Source organism: Bubalus kerabau, chromosome 21, assembly GCF_029407905.1.
Source record: "Bubalus kerabau isolate K-KA32 ecotype Philippines breed swamp buffalo chromosome 21, PCC_UOA_SB_1v2, whole genome shotgun sequence".
Lineage (NCBI taxonomy): Eukaryota > Metazoa > Chordata > Mammalia > Artiodactyla > Bovidae > Bubalus > Bubalus kerabau.
The window spans coordinates 22,849,952-22,868,749 of NC_073644.1; the positions used below are offsets into that span (position 1 = coordinate 22,849,952).

Genomic DNA, 18,798 nt, shown 5'->3' on the forward strand with positions numbered 1-18,798 from the left:
GGGGGGCTAGGCTGAGGAAGTTCTAGTCAATATGATGGCCCACTCGCCCCTCACCAGAAGGACATCCTCCCTTTGTCCCCTCCTTCCAGAGTAGCGGTGCAGTGTGTGCTCACTCAGTCGTGTCCAATTCTTCGTGACCTATGGACTGTAGCCTTCCAGGCTCCTCTGTCCATGGGATTTTCCAGGCAAGAATACTGGAGTGGGTTGCCAGTTCCTACTCCAGGGAATCTTCTCAACCCAGGGATCAAACCCATGTCTCTTGCATCTCCTGCATTGGCAGGTGGATTCTTTACCACTGCACCACCTGGGAAGCCCCCCTTCCAGAGCAGCTTGAGGTCAAATGAGATGAAATATACCAAGACCAACCCACCCTCGTCGTGTTAGCTCCATGCCTACCATCCCTGGCTGCATCCCAGACCTCCCACTCCCGGGGCTTAGCTTTTCATTGGAAAAAGAGAGAATAATACCTTCCTCAGAGAATTATAAAAATTACATAAGCAAGAAAGCCATAGAAATTCACCCAGGAGAGTACAATGGCCAGAACTGGGTCCAGGTCAGCCGTGGGGCCTTTCTGGAGTAAGAGCCTATTGCAGCTCTGGGGAAGGGGGGAGGGGGTGTGAACCAGGGGGAAGGGGTGTTCCAGAAGCAGGGAGAGCCCCAGAAAGGGCTGGGTGTGGAGCCTCTGAAGGCATAGAATGGAAACCAGGGGGAGAGCCCTTCTCCCACAGTCAGATGCCTGCTCGGCCTCCAGGATCTTTTTCTCAAGGACTGGAAAAGAGGTGGTTTATGGGGGAGCCAGGGCCCCTGAAAGGAAGCTGGGAGTTTGCTTATGGCCCTCTTTCTTCTCCCTGTGATTGGAGGTCCCTGTACCGCACGCTTAACTCTGCTGGCAGAGCTTGCGCACCCAGCACCTTCCTTTCCCTCAGCTCCATAGGGGGCACCAAGTGGGGACCTCTGAGCAAACAGTGGCACCCAGCATCCTCTCTTGCCCCCTGGCAACCTGTGCTTCCTGGTCCTCTGCTCCGTGCCCTGCCTCCCGCCTCTGTCCTTCCTCCAGCGACTCTGACCTTCCCCGGCTTCCTCTTCACCTTGCTGAGTCATGGGCCCCCACGCTCCCCAACCAAGTCGTCTTGACGCAGCCAAAACTTGCTCAGAATCCTAGACCAGGAGGAAGCTTGCCACGGGCTAGTCCAGCCTCCTCCGGACACGAGGGGAAGTGCCAATGAAAAGTCACCTGGTACAGAACAAAAGGCCCCCAAATAGCCCTGGCAGACCTGGGTTCCCAGCCACATCCTGGCACGAGGCGCCCCGCCTCGGCTTCTGCATCTATCAAATGGGGCGTTTAGTACCTGCCTGCCTCTCGGGGTGCGTTTGGGAGAGAAATGTAGGTAGAATGAGGAATCAGGGAGGTACGTGACACGCAGAAGCACGGGCAGAGACACAAAGTTCGATTCCATTTGCGCGATTCCTCCCGTTTTTATTGTCTGAAATATCTTGGGACCTCAGGGCCTCCTAGCCCATCCTATGCCTCCGGCAGCAGGAGGATTAACAACAGGCTGCAGAGCCTTGGATCCTTGGAGTTGCGAGCCCCCTAGTGGCCTGAACGAGGCATTGCATGGATCCTCCCGAGACGCCGGCAGCTGGGAGATGGGGAGGCAGGCGTCCCATGTGGTCTTCCTGGCACCCGGACGTCACAGGAGACGAGTAGCTGCCCACCCCGCACATACCGCCCCCACCCCACCGAGGGGACAGCCTGGCTGCAGTCTGGAGCCCCAGCCCTGAGCTCTGCTCCAACCGGGAGCTGCGAGGCCCAGAGCCTCGGGCACCCCTGGGACCAACCGCCGGCGTCGATGGCACAGGGGTGGGGTGCCACTCGCTGCCGGGCCCCAACCTAGGCAGGAGTCAGTTTCGGCCAGAGACCAGCTCGGCAAAGCCAGCTGTGTCCTGGGTGGACCGACATCGCAGTTAGCAAGAGCCGCTCACGGCTGGCAGGGGACACCCCAGGGTCTTCAGTCCTGAGACACCCTCCTGAAATCAGGGGGGTCCTGGGGACCGCACTGGGGAGGCGAGGGGGCGGGGCTTTAGTGGAGACCCTCACGTTTGTCGCGCGCTGGTGCTGGGGGCGTAGGTGTCGGCGTCCGTGGAGTGAGCAGTGTGCCGTGTCCCTTGAACACTGGCGCACCTTGGGGTGCCGGCGCGCCTGCTCTAATGCTGCCCTCCTGTGCTCTGTTACAGATGAACCGGCCGATCCAGGTGAAACCGGCGGACAGCGAGAGCCGAGGAGGTAGTAGCTGCCTGCGCCAGCCCCCTTCACGTGAGGGCCCACTTGTCTCTGCCCCTCCCTTCTCTCCAGCCCCGTCTTCTCCCCTCCCTCCTCCCGCTTCACCCAAGGGCCCACTTGTCTCAGCCCTTCCTTTCCCTCATTCCCGTCCCTCCAACTCCCACCATGGGAGGGGGTTGCAGCAACTCCCTGCCGCTGCCTCCAGCCCCCTGGGGACCTCGTGACTGGGGCTTGGGACGGCGCTTTGGAGCCCTGGGTGGCTGGTGTGGGGACCGACTGAAGAGGAGGAGAGTGGATTGGGGTCTGCATTTTGCTGGGGTTCCTTCCTCTCTGTGAGTCAATGGGCAGGATGTCCTGGGCGCTCCACTGCCCCCTTTAAAGACACCCAGAAGGGCAGGCCCGCCTCCGTGTCAGGAAGGAAAACCCCATTGTGATGGGACTGGACTGGCTGAAAGGGCGTCAGGATGGAAGGGAGGATATGTGCTTCAATCCTTCCCCTGCCGTCCCAGGTGACGCCAGTGGTAAAGAGCCCACCAGTCAGTGCGGGAGATGGAAGAGACGCAGGTTCCATCCCTGGGTGGGGAAGACCCCCTGGAGGAGGGCACGGCAACCCGCTCCGGTATTCTTGCCTGGAGAATCCCATGGACAGAGGAGCCTGGTGGGCTACAGTCCATAGAGTCGCAAAGAGTTGGACACGACTGAAGTGACTTAGCACACACCTGTGGTGGGAAGCTCAGGCCAGAATGGGCAAGTCTGAGGAGGGCTGCCCCTCAGGATGTGAGGCCGCTCTGGCCAAGATGCTGGACCTAGATACAGGCAGACAGGCTGATGTCTGGAAGGGGCAAGAGCAGAAGGACACACACAGCCTCACCCACAGACGCAGGACCCCACTCTCCAAGGGGAGGCTCTGTCCTCTCCACCAGCGTGGCCTCACCCCCACTGTACACAGAGGCCGGACCAGGCCAGGCTCCAGCTTCCTCTGTCAAGCACCCACCATCCCAGGTTCTGACCGGGCACCATGCCCACTCCATGCCCACCCAGCGCCCTCTGCCCCTGGGCCCTCTCTGACTGGGCATGGACAGTCACTCTCAGCTCAGCTCAGCTGGGCACTGAGGAACTTCTCTCTCCATCCCCCTCCCTCCCCCCAAATTTTCCAGGAAATTAAGAGCCCGACGTCAAATAGACAAAAGCTACTTGCAAAATTCAGCGTCGAGCTCCTTGTCCTGTAGTGTGGCCACAGGTCACCTGCCCACCCTGGGGGGATGGCTAGGGTCCCTCCAGCACAGGTCGCTGCCCTCAGGGGGCCCAGCAGGGCTCCCACCTGGTTACGAGGCTTCTGTGGCCCTCCCAACCCAGGCCTCGAAGCGCCCAACAAGCCCAACAAGCCCAACCGGCGTCCTGGTGCTGCCCAAAGGAGCCCCATGCCCAGGGCACAGGCCCGCATCCCTGTGGCCCCTGAGAGTGTCCCGTCCTGGGGACCCCCATCATGCAGGTGGAGACAGGTCAATTGGAGAGCAGAAATGGTTCAGATGTGAAGGGTTTGTGCTGTAGAGACCACCTGATTCACACTGCTGGCTCCTGCCCCCTCCTGGCAGCCCAGTCACTCGCCTTTCTCTGCACACAGAGGCCCCTCAAACAGCCAGGGCCAGGACTCCGGCAATGCCCCTGCCGTGCAGCGGGGCCTCATGGAGGCAGCGGAGACCCCGGCCCTTTGGGGGAGAGCCATCAAGTAAGGGAGGGAGCTTGGACGGCAGGCGGCACCCACACCCCCAGAGGAGGGGTCCCCGAGGTGGGGGCAACCAGAGGCCTCAGAGGAGGTGGCACCTGAGCTGATTGAAGGAAGGGACATTCCACATCTAGGGAGGTGGAGTGGCCGGAATAAGGCCCAGTGTGGGGAGGGCCTTCCACCACACCCCCAGCTCAGAGTCCCGCCAGTTAACACCAGGCTCGCAGCCAGGTGTCTCGAGGCCCGCCACGCTGAGCTCCAGCACAAACCATTTCTCCCTCACTTGCCTTAGAGGCAGCCGCCTTCCGACTCCAAGTTGCTAACCTCATCTCCTTTCTCCCATATATCTCCCGCGTTGACACTTGCCCCAAACCAGATTAATCAGCTTTTTTATCCTTCCTGCAGTAGCAAGGGGGTGGGGGTGGGCAGGGGAAAGAGAGCCAAACCTAAACATCTATCTATTAATTGCATATTCAATATTAGACAGTGAGATGATCCTGAGTCAGCATCATCACCAAGCTCTTTGGAAAAAAAAGAAAGTTTAAAATAATTTAATATCCATTAAATACTTCTTTTGTGGAGGGAAGGGAATGGGGGAGAGGTGGGCATTAACAAAGATGAAAGAAATGGGAACAGGAGACGGGAGATGGAGGCAGGGGTAGGAGGGGGAGGGGAGGAGAAATCCAACAGGAAAGGAAGAGCCCAGAAAGGAGAAGGGGAAGGGGCAGAAGGCGGAGGGAGGCCTGGGGGAAAGCAGGAAGGAGGGAAGAAGTCCAGGAGCCGGGGAGACTTGGGGGCACAGGTGTGGGGGCGAGAGGAAGGGGTCCTGAAGGGAGAGGCAGGTTTATTACCACCCTGGCTCTCTGCATCCCGGGTTACACAGGCTAGGTGCTTGGCCGGGGCTCCCCAGGAAGAGTACAGGATGGCAGTTCTTGTTCTGGTCCTGGGTTCTAGCCCCACCTTTGTGCAAAATGAGCTCTGGCCTGGACACTGCTTCTCTGGGCCTCCACGTCTTCACCCAAGGACGAGAGAGCTCACTTCCCAGGGAAGCTGGTGTTTACAGAACACCCACTGAGGGCTGGCATTTATTTTATTTTATTTATTTTTCTTTTGGGGGCATCATGCAGCTTTTGGAATCTTAGTTCCCTGGCCAGGGATTGAACCCAGACCCTTGGCAGTGAGAGTAGAGAGTCTTAACCACTGGACTGCCAGGGAATTCCCAAAGGCTGGGATTTTAAACACACACATTTAACCCATACAACAACTTTGGGAGGTGGAAGTTTGGCCCCCGCTTAAAGGCACGAACGAAGGTCCAGAGAGGCCACATAACTTGTTTCAGATCACATAGCTATGTGGTGGCCGAGCCAAAATTCAAAGCCCTGCCTGTAAGTCACCAGAACCCAGATGCTCTGCGTTCCTCAGACTCCTAGGATAGTCTTTCGGGCTCCGGGGACAATGGGAAGGTGCCACAGGCATTTGTCTTACCTCTGGGCTCATTCTCAAGGTAAATAAGGGGCAAGGAACAGGGTCCCAGGTGAGGGAGGCAGGTCCCGGCTGGACAAGGAGCTCCCGGACGTACCCATAAGACGCGAGCGACCAGGACTGCAGGGGTCAGAGAAAAGAGAGCTCACTGAGGAGCAAGCAGGGAGGGCTTCCCAGAGGTGAAAACTGGACCAAGAGGTGTAGACACGGCAGGAGACAGGGAGGGCACGAAGTGAAAATGGAGCCCCGAGCTCAGGGCCAAGGGGGTGTGTGTGTCTCGGTCAGAAGCAGGAGCCACTAACCCCATGTGGGGACCAGGCAGAGAGAGGGCATCAGAGCTCTAATACCCCTAGGCAGGAGGAGAGGAGACAGCCCCAATACCAAGAGCCAGGGTTCTAGCTGTGAAAGAAAACCAAGGGAGAAGGAGCCACCCCGACTGCAAGGAAGATCCTGTTAACCCCACAGAGCTTCCTGGAGCAAATTGTATTCAGTTCAGATTCACCCCCCAGCCCCACAGAAGCAAGCCCGTTCACTCACCAGCGGAGTGAGGCAGGCTGGGAACAGTGAAACACCAGGTGGGCCCCCCACCACCGCCCCCCCAACCCCCAACCCCCTCCACCCCCCCCACTCCCCATTCCGGTACCTGCCCTGACATCTCAGAGCCCAGGATGCTTCCTTGCGCATGCCCCGCGATGTCCCTTGTCTCCCAGCAGACCGACGTACCCGCCCTGAGAGCTGCTTCACAGTCAGCGTCTCCGCGGCTTCAGGGGCCCTCCAGCCTCTCCGTGTCACTCTCAGTTTTGGGGATGATGCCCACAGGGTGCTGCCCACAGCGCTGACACCTCCCATCCACCCCGCTCTCAGTCCAGGGTGGGCCTTACGGCCAAGGACAGGACAGGGCCCCCCCTCCACCAAGCCAGGCTCCTGTGGACAGGCTGTGGGGGCTCCTTTCAGAAAAGAAGGCTCTAGGCAGCCTGGCCTCAGGCAGCAAAACTGCTTGGGAACTCCCTGGACTGAGCTGGAGGAGGCTGGGGCTGGGGTCCACCCCCTCCACTCCCAAAGGGCTCTCAAGAGAGTCAGCAGGCAAGAAGGAGCCCTTGAGGAGGGAAGGAATGGCTGAGACCTGAGCCAGCAGAGTAGATATTGGCCCAACCCCACCCCACCCCCGTCACTCCTAGACACACCCCAGCAGACGTGAGCTGTCCTCTAGGAATCTCACCCCCTGCCACGCTTGGCTCCATCACCAGAAACCACCCCCACCTCTTCCCCGTAACCGGCTACAGGTCAGGAGGTTCAGCTAGCGGGGGCCTCATCCAGGCTGTGTATGGAGAAGCCCCTAGCTGGGTGTACTCACACATCTTCCCACCATCCTGCTGTACACCCACACCAACAAAGGCACCCACACACATCCAACTCCACACCTGCTCCCAGTGAGGCGGGAACTGAGCGTCCCCCCACCCCATCCCGGGATCCAGTGACTGGGGGCGGAGCCCAGACGGGTTCGTCATCAGGTTTTATCTGATCAACATGAAATGACCGGAAGAAAAATAAAAAAGAAACAGCGAGATGTCAGGCTGAAGAGTTGGAGAAGTTAGAAACCAGAGGGCTTGGGAGGGAGACCTGGGGAAGAGGTGACTCCGGGACCCAGGGGGCTGCCCTCTCAGAGCGATCAGGGAGGCACCAAGGAGCCCTTGTGGAGAGGGGGACGAAAGCAACGGTGAGAGCCGCCTTGAGGGATGGCCGCCACGCTCTCACTCGTCCAGGACTTAAACTGGAAACCACAGGGGCACATTCCAGCCTCCAGAGTGAGGCCTGAGCTGGGGGTGTGGTCATGCCCGTGTGGGGACCGCCAGGGGGCTCCCCCAGCCCCTCCCTGGTCCAGCGGGCGTGTTTTCCGGAGGGGGCCTTCATCAGATCCAAGCAAGGGAGGCGAAGGGGCAGCTCAGACTGATCCCGAGAGGGGAGGCTGGATGGGGGCCTGCGATCACGGAAGGGAGGGTACCGGGAACGCAGCAGGAAGGCTGAGCTCCTGTGTCTTCCGCCATCTTCAGGGCCTGGGGGAGGCTCCGGAGAGGAAAAAGGAAGTGGCCCTGCGCCCCAGCCATGAACCCCCCACATAGGGAAACTTGGAGCCTGGGAGCCCACGTCTGGTCTCTCCACCAGCCCGGGCCCCCACCTGTCTCAGTCTCTCTGGCAGGACGAGGGTTGGGGCAAGCGTGACAGCCCGTCTGTGAGACGTTCATTTCCACTCCGTGCAGAGCAGGTGCAGGCCAGTGGCTTAGCCACGCGACTCGTTGAGCCTCTCGCTGCTCCATGTCCGTTTACCAGTATCTTCAGGGCCCCTCACCACGGCCCGCACTCGCGCGGCAGCAGAGTCCCGCTGGGCCAGCTAATGAGGTTGGACCTGATGCGTGGATGTGGCTCCGAGACCCTCCCCGAGGCCACATTCCCCGCCACAAAACCGGGGCTGACTCGGTCCTCCACCATCTGTAGCCCCATCAGTTCCTGCCGCTTTTAAAATCCCATTATGTTCCTCATTTCTCCTTGGAGCATTATTTTATTTCTAAACAGACCCAGACCACGTGCAGCTGGGAGGCCTTGGAGGGTCCACTGGGGGACCAGCTGAGGGTGTGGGTCTCACCTTGAAGTCCTGGCACCCTGGAGAGCCAGAGCCACCCTGCTGACCCCCTGATGCTGGGTTTCTCATGTCCAGACTTTTCTAGCTATTTAGTCCCATACTCTAGTTAGGCAGTTTTGCAAGCGGCAGATGAAACGGCCCCGCTTTTGGAAAATTCGATATACAGAAGTTTCCATTTTCCAGTCTCGAGAGGCAACAAATGACTCCCTCGACCAAAGTTTCCAGGGAGACAGAGGCCCCTTGGGGTTCTGCCAGGTCCAGGCGGGAGGGGGTACACAAAACATGAGACTGGGGGGCCTGGGGCCACGGCATCTTGAGGATTCATCTGAATGATGCCAAGATGGTAGAAAACAAGGTTTTAAAAAACGGTGTTACTCTAGATGACCTGACCCAAGGTGCAGTTTTGGGGGGGGCAGGTATCAGGAAAGGCTTGGAGGCAGGTGTGAACCCCTGCAGAAGGTCCTGGGTGAGGTTCCCCTGGGGGTGGGGCTGGGCTGGGCAGAGACCCCAACCCCAGGAACCGCCTCATTTCTGCCACAGCCAAGCTACTGTCTGGAAGTCGAGTCCCACAGCTAGGGTGCCACCCCGCCCTGTGCTCAGTCTCTCCCCTTTGGGGCATCAGGAGTGTCCGCCCAGCTTCAGCACCTCCTGACTGCTACTCTGGGGCTCCTGGCTGGTATCCCGCCAGAGAGATGAGTGGAGCCCACCTCACCTCCGCCAGAGGATTCGACCCTGAGCTGAGAAGGGGTCCGGTGACTGAAGCCCCAGGCAGCCACCTAAAGGAGAGGGGTCTGCAGCTCAGAGCAGAAAACACCCCCGCCCCCTGCACCTTTTTCTGGCCCCACAGAAGCCTCTGGGAGCAGGCAGTGCGTGTGCTCTGCTGATGGCTGCTGGCCGTGTGTGTGATGGGGGTGGGGGTGCCTTTCCTTACCACAGCCCCCAGACCCTGCAGACCCCCACATCCTCAGCTCCTCAGTCATTAGGTTCAACATCATGCTCCCTTCTCACAGCTGTGTCTGCCTCCAGGGGCCTGGAGCGAGGGGTCAAGGCGAACCTTTGGTTGGGAGATAGCTAACTGCCCTGGTCGGCCAGGCCTGGACGTAGCACCTGGTGCCCTGGAGGGGCCTCAGGGGCCATTGTGTCCAGCTGCATCTCCTTCGGTCCCCCACCACCCCGGTCCACCTCTCACACTGCCCTCCCACTTTTAAAAACCATCCAGGAGGAAAGCAACTCCTGGCCTCTCTCAGCCTCCTTCAGAGCTTGGAAATCCTGTTTTGTCAGCCTGTCCTGCCCTATTCCTTCTGGAATTTCTTGAGCTGTAGATGGTAATGTTTTCCCTTGAACACCAGCCCGAGTTGATACCCCAGCAGATCTCTCATGTACTCGCGTCCCTGATTTATTTTGGACTGATGTTTAAAGAAAAGGCATTACAATGTTCAGCTCGGGAAATCCGTGTCAGATCTAAGACAGCACGTCCCCACTTCCCAGACAGTGGTGGTGCTCAAGGAGCAGCCTGGGGCAGAGGTCCTATGCCTTTGGGGAGGACTGAGGATCAGAGATCTCATCACCAGGCCAAGTAGCCCACCCAGGGCTTGGCTTCTTTGGGGGACAGGAAGTTCTACCACATGTCTGACCATAATCTTGCCTACTTTTGTTTAGGAATTTCCAAGCTGTTTAGTCGCTCAGTTGTGTCTGACTCTTCGCGACCCCATGAACTATAGCACACCAGGCCTCCCTGTCCTTCAGCAGCTCCTGGGGATTGCTCAAATTCATGTCCATCGAGTTGGTGATGCCATCCAACAAATATCTCGTCCTCTGTCTTCCCCTTCTTCTCCTGCCCTCAATCTTTGCTGGTGTAAGGTTCCTCTGTTCTGGGGTTTTAGTCTCCATAACCCTTGTTCCTTCTGACTTAAAAGTATCTTTGCCTCCTTTCTCTCCCAGGCTGTGTTAAAAAGAAAATGTAAAACTCCAGAAAGGTCCTCTTGTTTACACAACTGAACCCAACAACAGCTGCATGAAGACAGGTCTTTGTGGCTGGAGAAGGAAGAGTGGCTGTTGGGAAAAAGGGTCCCTAGAGAGGGCCCCCGTGGGGCAGAAGCACATTATAAATACCTCAGTAACTCCTGCCATAGGTGCGAAATTATAATTAACTGCAAACCTGCTGAGCTTAAATGGACTTTAGGTTTGCAGCTGGGGGAAGGGGTGTTGATTGATCTGCATTTTGTTGTTAAAGTTCTTTTAATCCATTCGGCAAGTTAAGTGGAGAGTCGTGGCTCCTCACCAAATTCCCTCTGGCCCCTGGCTAATTTAGCAAAGGACTGTTTCAGGGGAAATGGGATATTAATCATTGCAAATGGGCTCCTGGATGATATTTAAAAGCTGCCTCGCGTGTGCCCAGGCTGAAGGGACCGACAAGAGGTACAGGGATGACAGAGCGAGGGGACCACAGCCCCCGTCTCCCGCGCTGTCCCACAGGGTGCTCTTCAGGCACTGTGTGCACCATGTAGAAGGTGGATGCACACTTCCCCAGGAGGCCGGCAGGATGTGAGAGAAGATGTCACAGGCAGTCCTTCCTGGACTTGTAGTCCTCAGCGCAGCCTCCAGCGAACCCTGATGCAGGCAAGACCCATCCAGCACCCTCCTGGCCCCTGACACACCCCACTTGAAACAGCCTGATAGCAACGTGGCAGTGGTGAGGCTGTGCAGGGGGAGGTGGGGGGTGAGAGGCAGGGAGAGACAGCGAGGACCAGAGAGATGAGAAAGGGTAACCCCTGCTTGACCTTCACGGGGAGAGGAGTTGCACGAGGAAAGGCAGAGTTTCCCAGGTGGGAAAATAGCCCGAGCCACGGACAGCTTGGAGGATCCTGAGAGGCAGGAATGAGGGAGGGCAGGATATGGGAGCAGTGATATCCAGAAGTACTTTAAACTGACACATTTAGGTGAAGGGAAGCCATCTAAGGCTTTGGGGCAGAGGGTGACAGTGTGTGTGTGTGTGTGTGTGTATATATATATATATATATGTCATCCTTTCCAAACAGTAGGTTAGGAAGACTCAGCCGGATGTGGGGAGGGAGCCGGGGCAGAGAGACGGGCAGAGATGGTGCTGGTCATCACACCCACACGTCCTGACCCCCACAACGATCTCTCACCAGCTCCTATTGCAAAGGGGATGGTGACACTCCCGTGGAGCTGCCATAGGTGGAACACGGTTGGCTAGCTGTGGGATATCCCCTGGTGGCAGCCGCTGTGGTTATTCTATTCTTATAGTCAAGTCCTCGGGCGGTAAGAGGTGATGGGGTTGAGGACCGTTGACAAGGTGTGATCAACAAAGTACCAAGAGAAATCATACTTCCCAGGGCCAGAGCTGTACTGTGCGTGTGAATGTACCAAAACAGGGTGAGCCAAGGAAGGCTTCCTGGAGGAGGTGATAATTGGGATGACAGGTTTACCAAGAGGTAGCACCTGGACTGTGCCACAGTCAAAGACATGAAAACAGAGGCAAATGAGGCAAATTTGTGGCATCTTAGATCTTTTTAAAAATACAGTTAGTTTGGATGGAGAGGAGGGTTCACTCCCTGCAGTAAGAAGACCAGATGTGGTTCATTGTGGGTCTCCCTGCTCCTCGTATTCGAGGGCACAGAAGTCCTGGGTGTGGCGCATGGACAGTCTGAATCTGGGGCCAACCTGTCTCTTCTCACCCTTAAGTCTCAGCTCACCAGGCCCATCCCAGGGCTTGTTTCTCTACCATAAGCCACTGCCCAGTTTTCCTGATCAGATGTGCCTGTCTGCTGTTAGAGAGGCTTGCTCCTTCCCCACCCAGTTCAGGGCAATACACAGGGGATCTAGGCAATGCCTGCAGCAGCTGCTGCTGAAGCCATGCCAGGACACTGGAAGGAAGATGCATAGAGCCAGTAGGGACCTCAGGTCTCCCATTAGGCCACCCAGAGCCTCCAGTAAGAGCGCACCAGTCTTGGCCCTGCAAGATGGGCCAAGCAGCACCCCTGTTCTCTTAGAAAGGAGAGGTGACTTGCCCAAGATCACACAGTCAGTAATCAGCCTTCACACTCAGCCCTTCAGCCAGGACCTTGCTGCCTTCTCTCAGGCCTAGCTGTGGTCCCGAGACCCAGAGAACATTCTCCCAGCATCCACGCCCCCTCTCAGAGGCACAAAGGATGCAGTTGGACCACAGCCTTCAGGATGAGCTTTCCAGCTCCTCACTCCCCTCCCTGATGCCCTTTGGGAATGGGGGTGGGTGTAGGGGAATCTGGGGAGGGTCCGAAGCTGAACTTTCCAAGGTGCAAAGGCAGCAACAAGATGAGCCTGTCTGTGGTCCTTCTCAGCACCGAGGGTTAGCTGGGAGGGGAAGGTGGAGACACTCCACGTCTGCTGGCAGAGGAGAGCCAGCCTAGGCACTCAGGGTCTTGTCTGCCAGGCCTGGAGAGGAGGAAGGCTTGGCAGAGGCTGGAGGGCAGCAGGGACAAGCCAGCATAGATTTTCTTTTCAATCACATCAGAGACAAGCCCATGATGCTGACTCATGGATGTCTTGTCCCAGATGCCACATCCCAACTGGGTAACAGGCCCAGGTGACTTAGGAGGCTTAAGGTTTGGACATGAATGGCTGACTGCAAGTGACTCAGAAATGCAGAGAGATGATCCCCGCCCCTGGAGAGCTGACCATGAAAGACAAATGTGTGGGGGAATTCCAGAATTCTTTAATCCAGATTCTTCAAGTCTTTGCTGAGCTTTGGGTCCTAGAGAAGCTCAATCTGGTGAGGAGATCAGCTTAGACCTCAAGGGCACCAGAAGAGTAGTGGAGACAGCAGGCGCCATGGCTGGCAGAGGGGAGAGCTGTACAGGGGGAAGCAGTCAGGGAAGGCTTCCTGGAGGAGGCTCCCTACTGGAGGGAATTCAGGCTGAGAAACCAGTGGCACCAGGATGCGGCCCTGTGGCGTAAACCCTGTGCAGGGAAAGTGAGGAAGCCGCGTGACTCAAGCAGAGGGCTCCAGGGAATGCCCCACTAAAGAGATGGGGGTCTTCTGGAAGATGAAGGGAACTGGTGATTGGTGAAAGCTGGATATGGGAAGGCTGGTCACCCTGCAGCGGGGCTGGACAAGGTGTCAAGGAGACTCGGGAGAGGCTCTTTCCATCTCCAGCTATGAGGGGGGCGAGCAGGAGGCATGGGAATTAAACTCTTAAGTTCAAAAGCCCTTTTGTCACCATGAAATACAAGCCCCAAAACCACCCCGGCCCTGCCCAGTACCTGCTGCCTTCAGACCTCCAGGTACACGCCCACCTTCAGGCACACGGCCACCCTCGGACAGCCCACTCTGACCCTCCCAGATGCCCAGCTCTACAGGGATCCTCAGGGTCATCCCGCAGGATGGTCAGAGTCCATCCTGCGTGAATGCTGTCTCCAGCAGTTCCTCGCTGGTCTTTCTGGCTCAGAATGCCTTTCCCACTCTCTGTCTGAGCCGTGAAGTCAGGCAGTGGGTGTTCGTTTCTCATCGGGGCAAGTCTGCGCCTGGCCTCACAGGCCAGCCTCCCTCAGCTCTCTAAACAGGAACTTTCTCTACATCTCAGCTCTCTGCTGGTCGAAAAAGCAGCCCTCTCCATCTCCCCCACCCCAGGCCCTCCAAAGCCTGGCCCTCAGGCAGGGGGCAGCCGTGGGCAGCAGGGCGGATGCCGCTGACATTGGCGTTCTCCTTGCAGTGTGTCTTAATAATTTAATGGCTATTAGCAGGGCCGCGGTGGTAGAGGGGGAGGGGGCGCAGGGGGAAGATTTATAGAGAGAATTCACTCCAGGTTGGGGTTTTGTCTTCCTCTGTTTTCCTGGCATTTATCATGCATGTTTTAATTTGGATCGGAGAGTTGCTACCATCTGGCCATTATCGCAAAGAAATATTCATTTTCACTGAGTGACACGGGCTCCATTCATCACAGAGCACGCTGATTGCCCCGCGAGTGTGGGGCTGCGCTTTCTCCTTCGCTTGAAATGAACCCCAGGCTGTGAGCAGGTCCAGTTTGCAGGGAGCAGAGACACAGGGCCCACGGCTGCCCATGAGCTTCCAGCTAGGTGGGCAGGGACCACTTTGGGAGATGGCCAGGGTAAGGGTGGGGGGGTGCAAGCCCCCTCCTGCCATCACAGTCTTGCCTCCCCTCACCTCCCCTGGGGTGTTGGGGGGAAGGGCTCTGGGTGGCCCCCGCACTCTCCCCCAGGCTCCTGACAGCCAATCCCCCACCCTGCCTGCTGTCCAGGGTGGCCCCCAGTCCAGACCAGAAATGGCTGGGGTAGGCCCCCTGCTCGGGCATCAGCATCTGCTAAAGGCAGGGACGCTGTCCTGCCAAGGGCATCTCTCGCTCACAGGACATCGCTCCAGTGGTGTCATTTCAGGTCAGGGCTGCGTGAGGGACAGAAGGGCCTCTTCGCTCTCTTCTCATCACGCTGTAGTGGTACCATCGGGGTGGGGCCTGTAGGAAGAGACGTGTCTGCCTCCAATTGGGACATTTCTGAAGCGTCACCCTCGTCTCCACACACCGCTCACCGCGCCGTCGGGGGCTGCTGGAGGCCTCTCGTCATCAAGGAGAACCCAAGCACAACGCTGGACACCCAAGGGGGGTGTTCCAGAGCATCCTCGATTGGGCTGAGCTCCACTTTATCCCACTCTGTAAGCAGGCCTCCAGATCTGCCAGAGAGAGAAAAATCTCTTTTCATCCATTTTAGATAGTGAGTTCAGAGCACCCAGACCTTGCCGGGCCCCCCTTCTGTGTTCCCTGCCGATGGGTCTTCAGACTCTTCACCTCACCCCCCACCTGCCCCCCCAGCATCCAACACTGTGGCAGAAGAGCCAATGAGAGGCAGAAACGGCTTCATGGGGAAGGTGTGTGCTTTGCCAGAAAGGCAAAATTAAGCAGGAGTGTTTTCATCTACCAGAGTTCTGCACCCCTGGGGCCACCAACTTTCCTGGTCTGTGTCCTGGAAACTGCGGCCAGACCCTGAGCCTGAGGCCCTGACCACCTACTAGCATCCAGGTACTAGGATCCACCTACCAAGACCCAGGGGACAGTGCTGAAGGAAGGAGGACTGTGCAAGCTTCGCTGCCTCTTTCCCATCAGAGAAGAAAGGCCCCAAAGTCCTACTCCTACAGTACCCCCAACCCAGCTCTGTTCTGTAAGCTCTGATTGAGCATCCATTGTACGCATCTCACACCCCAGACAGATGAGCCCCACCAACATGATTCCTGGCTGAAAATGAAACTCGTTCAGTCGTGTCCGACTCTTTGCGGCCCCATGGACTGTACAGTCCATGGAATTCTCCAGGCCAGGATACTGAAGTGGGTAGTCTTTTCCCTTCTCCAGGGGATCTTCCCAACCCAGGGATTGAACCCAGGTCTCCTGCATTGCAGGTGATCCTTTACCATCGGAGCCACCAGAAAAGCCCAGGAATACTGTAGTGGGTAGCCTTTCCCTTCTTCAGGGGATCTGAAGCAGGGATCGAAGCAAGGTCTCCCACATTGCAGGTGGATTCTTGGCTGGGACTGGTGTAGAAACAGTGAGACCATTAGGAAACTGGAAAACACCTCTAATACACCAAGTTGACCTCAAGTAAGGGCCGTCAGGTGCAGTGGAGGAATCCCACAGGCCTGAACCCCTCCCTCTCTGCCATGGGCCAGGACCTTCCTGTGGGTGACTTGGGTTTCCCCTTCTCCCAACTCGGCGGCTTAGGCAATACTGGGCATTGGACAGAAGAGGACACCGAAGCCCGGAGGGTTACTTGCTGGGGTCACCAGCTGGTGGGTAGTGCACCTGGAAGGAGCCTAGGACCCTTTGATTTCCAGCACCAAGCAGTGAGCGTGGAAAAGCCTAGGACAGCTTCCAGCAGGAGGTGGCATTTCAGCTGGATACGGTGGAGAAGCGACATTTTAGGCAGGAAGCCCTGCGTGCCTGCCCTCTGCCCCTGGTTTTCTATCCTGGAACTTGTTGATTAGCTGTCCCCAACCCCGCGGGGTCCCCCCTCCCGCTTCCGGCAGCCCTCCCCACCGCCTGGGAAGGCGGGGAATGTTGCTGAGCGTGGCTGAGGACCCCTCCCCGCCCCTCTCCCCAGCTCGGCGCCGCCCCCTCCCCCCTTGGAGCTCATTCCTTGACACCAGCAGCTCTGAAACATCTGCTCCTCTATCCGGGACCCGCAATTTGAATAAATTACCCCGACGTGGCAGCAGCCTGTTATTAATGGCTTGAGTTTTATAAGATGCTTTAGTTTAATAACACTGTAGCCCAGCGCCGCACTTCTCGCGGATATTTTTATATTTCGCCTCCTCCTGCCTCCCTCCATCCTCCGTGCCGCCTACAGGGCTCTGGTCTGAGAACCAGGACCCCATCAACCCCCTCCCCGCCACCCTCCGGCTCTTCCCTGGGAACCAGGGGACCACCAGCCCCCACCTGGGTGCCACAGCCTCGCGGAAGAGGAAGGCGGGGCAATGCTCTGAGAACGTGGTCCCAGGCAGGTTCTGTGCCCCTAACCCGAGAGCCAGGGCTCTGCTGCCTTTGGGGACCCGCAGAAGCCCGGTGAGCAAACCTGCCTCTCCCCAGTTGGGCTGGCAGTGTCCGCAGCTAGCTAGGGAGTGGAGGCCACCACTTCTTTATTCACTGCCCTTGGCTCTTCATTATTTTGCTGCTTTGCCCATGTGCTCATACCCCTCACACCTCCTGCAGGAAGCCCTCCTGGATTACCTCCAGCAGCCCTTTCTGCTCTTCCTACAAGCCCAGACACCGCCCCCCTCCCTCCACCCCTGCCTCCCTTCTCCATTGCCCTCCTTCCTTGTCTCTTCTCCCCACAGCCTGCCTGCCAGTCTTCTTCAGGAACCCCCTGGGGCTAGGCCAACCCTTTTTGAATTAACAATAGGCACTCAAACATGTGTGTGGCTTCAACAGGCTTGTGCATCTGTGTGGGTGAGGCTTCCTGCAGAGAATGGGTGCAGCCGCAGAGAGTGAGAAAAATGGGCCGAGGGGTGGGCGGGCTGTTTGTTGGGGATGTAGGATAGAGAGCGTTGAGGCTTAAATAGGTAGCCAGTGTAGTCATGGCCTCAATCGGTTCCCAAAAATGTAGACTGCAGCCATGGTCTAGAAGGGCGGAGACTGGGCTCCTTGCAGGAACATTCCTCCAGCTCCAGGAGTGGAAACCATGCGTTCATCTCACCAGCAGGCCAGGGGGGATTGGCCCCAGGGTGGACTGGGGAGCCTGCCAACAGGAGGCCCCCAGAGCCTGGAAGCAGAAGGAAAGGTTGTCCCTTGTGTGTGGAGGACAGGTAAGACAGAAGGGGGCCCAGACCCCCCGGTGTCTGCCACCACGAGGGTTCTGGGAGCCCAGAAGCCCAGAGGCTGTCCTCCAGGGGAGGGCTCAGAGGACCCCTCCGTGCCAGGGCCACATTTAACTGTGTAGTCCCCTGTTCCTGGGGACCCCGTGGTGATCCTTGCACTGATTCTAAAAGGGAGGGTGCCGTGCCCCCTTCTGTCCCCGCACCCCGTTCTGAGGGCTGGGATGGGGGGCTCTCACCACTTCCCGGTTAGACTCTTAACTCCTGTGGGACTCTGCCTTTTGCTAAGAGCCCCACCATTATAACATAATTACTGCTGAAAATGACCTTTAAAATATATTTTAAATTCAAAATGTCTTTAAACCCTTCACTGAGCACCATTTTTCAATTTCAACGACTGTTTTCCTTTTTGGAGGGGGAAGTGAAGGGTAGGGAGTGAAGGAAGGAGTCCTCCAAAAGGATTTTGAATGTTAACCTCTTGCAGGTACCGGGAAGACGGGGATGACTGGGCACCGCCTGGAGGGGTGGGGTGGGGGGGTTGGCTCAGGGTGGGCAGGAGGAGAGGATGGAGCAATCTCGTCCTGATGCTCTGCCCTGCCCCCTGCCTCCAGCCTGACCAGGTCTAGAGCACTCACCCCCAGGCGCGTGCATAAGAGACTTAAGGAAAGGGCTGAGAACCCTGGGGTGGTTGCGGCCAGCTCCTGACAGCCCCCTCCACCAGCTTTCTCCTCTGTTCTCCTTCCAGAGGCCATCCACATACGATGCTCTGATGTTCCATTCTCTGCCTGCTCACCCCCTTCCTGCAGGATGGCGCCCCCTCCTCACTCTGCACTCCCCGCACCTCCATTTTATGCCCGCTTGGCCCTGACCTGGCTAGTACATCCAGTCCTCAGACAGCTGTGCTCCTGGCTGCCTGGTGCCAAGGCCTCCTGGGAGGAGAAGGGGTGAGGAAGCCCAGCTGGGAGAGGAGGGCTGTTTGCAGCCCCCAGCCCCGCTCTCCCAAAGGCTCCCAGAGGCAGGTCTAGAAGGGTCTAGCCAGCTGGCCCCACCACACTCCTGCATCTCCACACCTGCGGCCCCCAGGAAGCTTTGCTGTGCCCCCCTCCCCGAAGCCCCCATGCTTCAGTCTCACTGGTCCTGTCCCTCTCTCTCCCCTCTCTCCCCGACACCACCTCCGGGAACCCTAGGCGGAGGGTCCTATGCTGGAGGGTGTCACCACAGCCCCTTCCGACGTGGTCCCTGACTTGTGTCCTCCCCCCTAGGCCGTCTGCCAATTGCTCAGCCTGCTTCCCCATCCGAGCTTGACGTGCGCGCTGATGGAGGGGCTGCCTGCCTAGGTGACAGTGATGGGGGTGATG

General features: G+C 57.8%; 1 protein-coding gene across 14 annotated transcripts in view; it reads left to right on the forward strand.

Annotated features, from left to right (window-relative positions):
- CELF4 (CUGBP Elav-like family member 4) overlaps positions 1-18,798 on the forward strand; it is a 312,555-nt gene that overhangs the window by 234,890 nt on the left and 58,867 nt on the right. For 8 of the 14 annotated variants that reach the window (XM_055559746.1, XM_055559753.1, XM_055559749.1 and 5 more), the window contains exon 3: positions 2,236-2,284. In XM_055559746.1, the coding sequence (XP_055415721.1) occupies positions 2,236-2,284 (49 nt within the window). Of the gene's footprint in view, positions 1-2,235; positions 2,315-18,798 lie in introns of all 14 variants that reach the window. The other 6 variants (XM_055559742.1, XM_055559744.1, XM_055559754.1 and 3 more) reach the window with 1 other exon arrangement.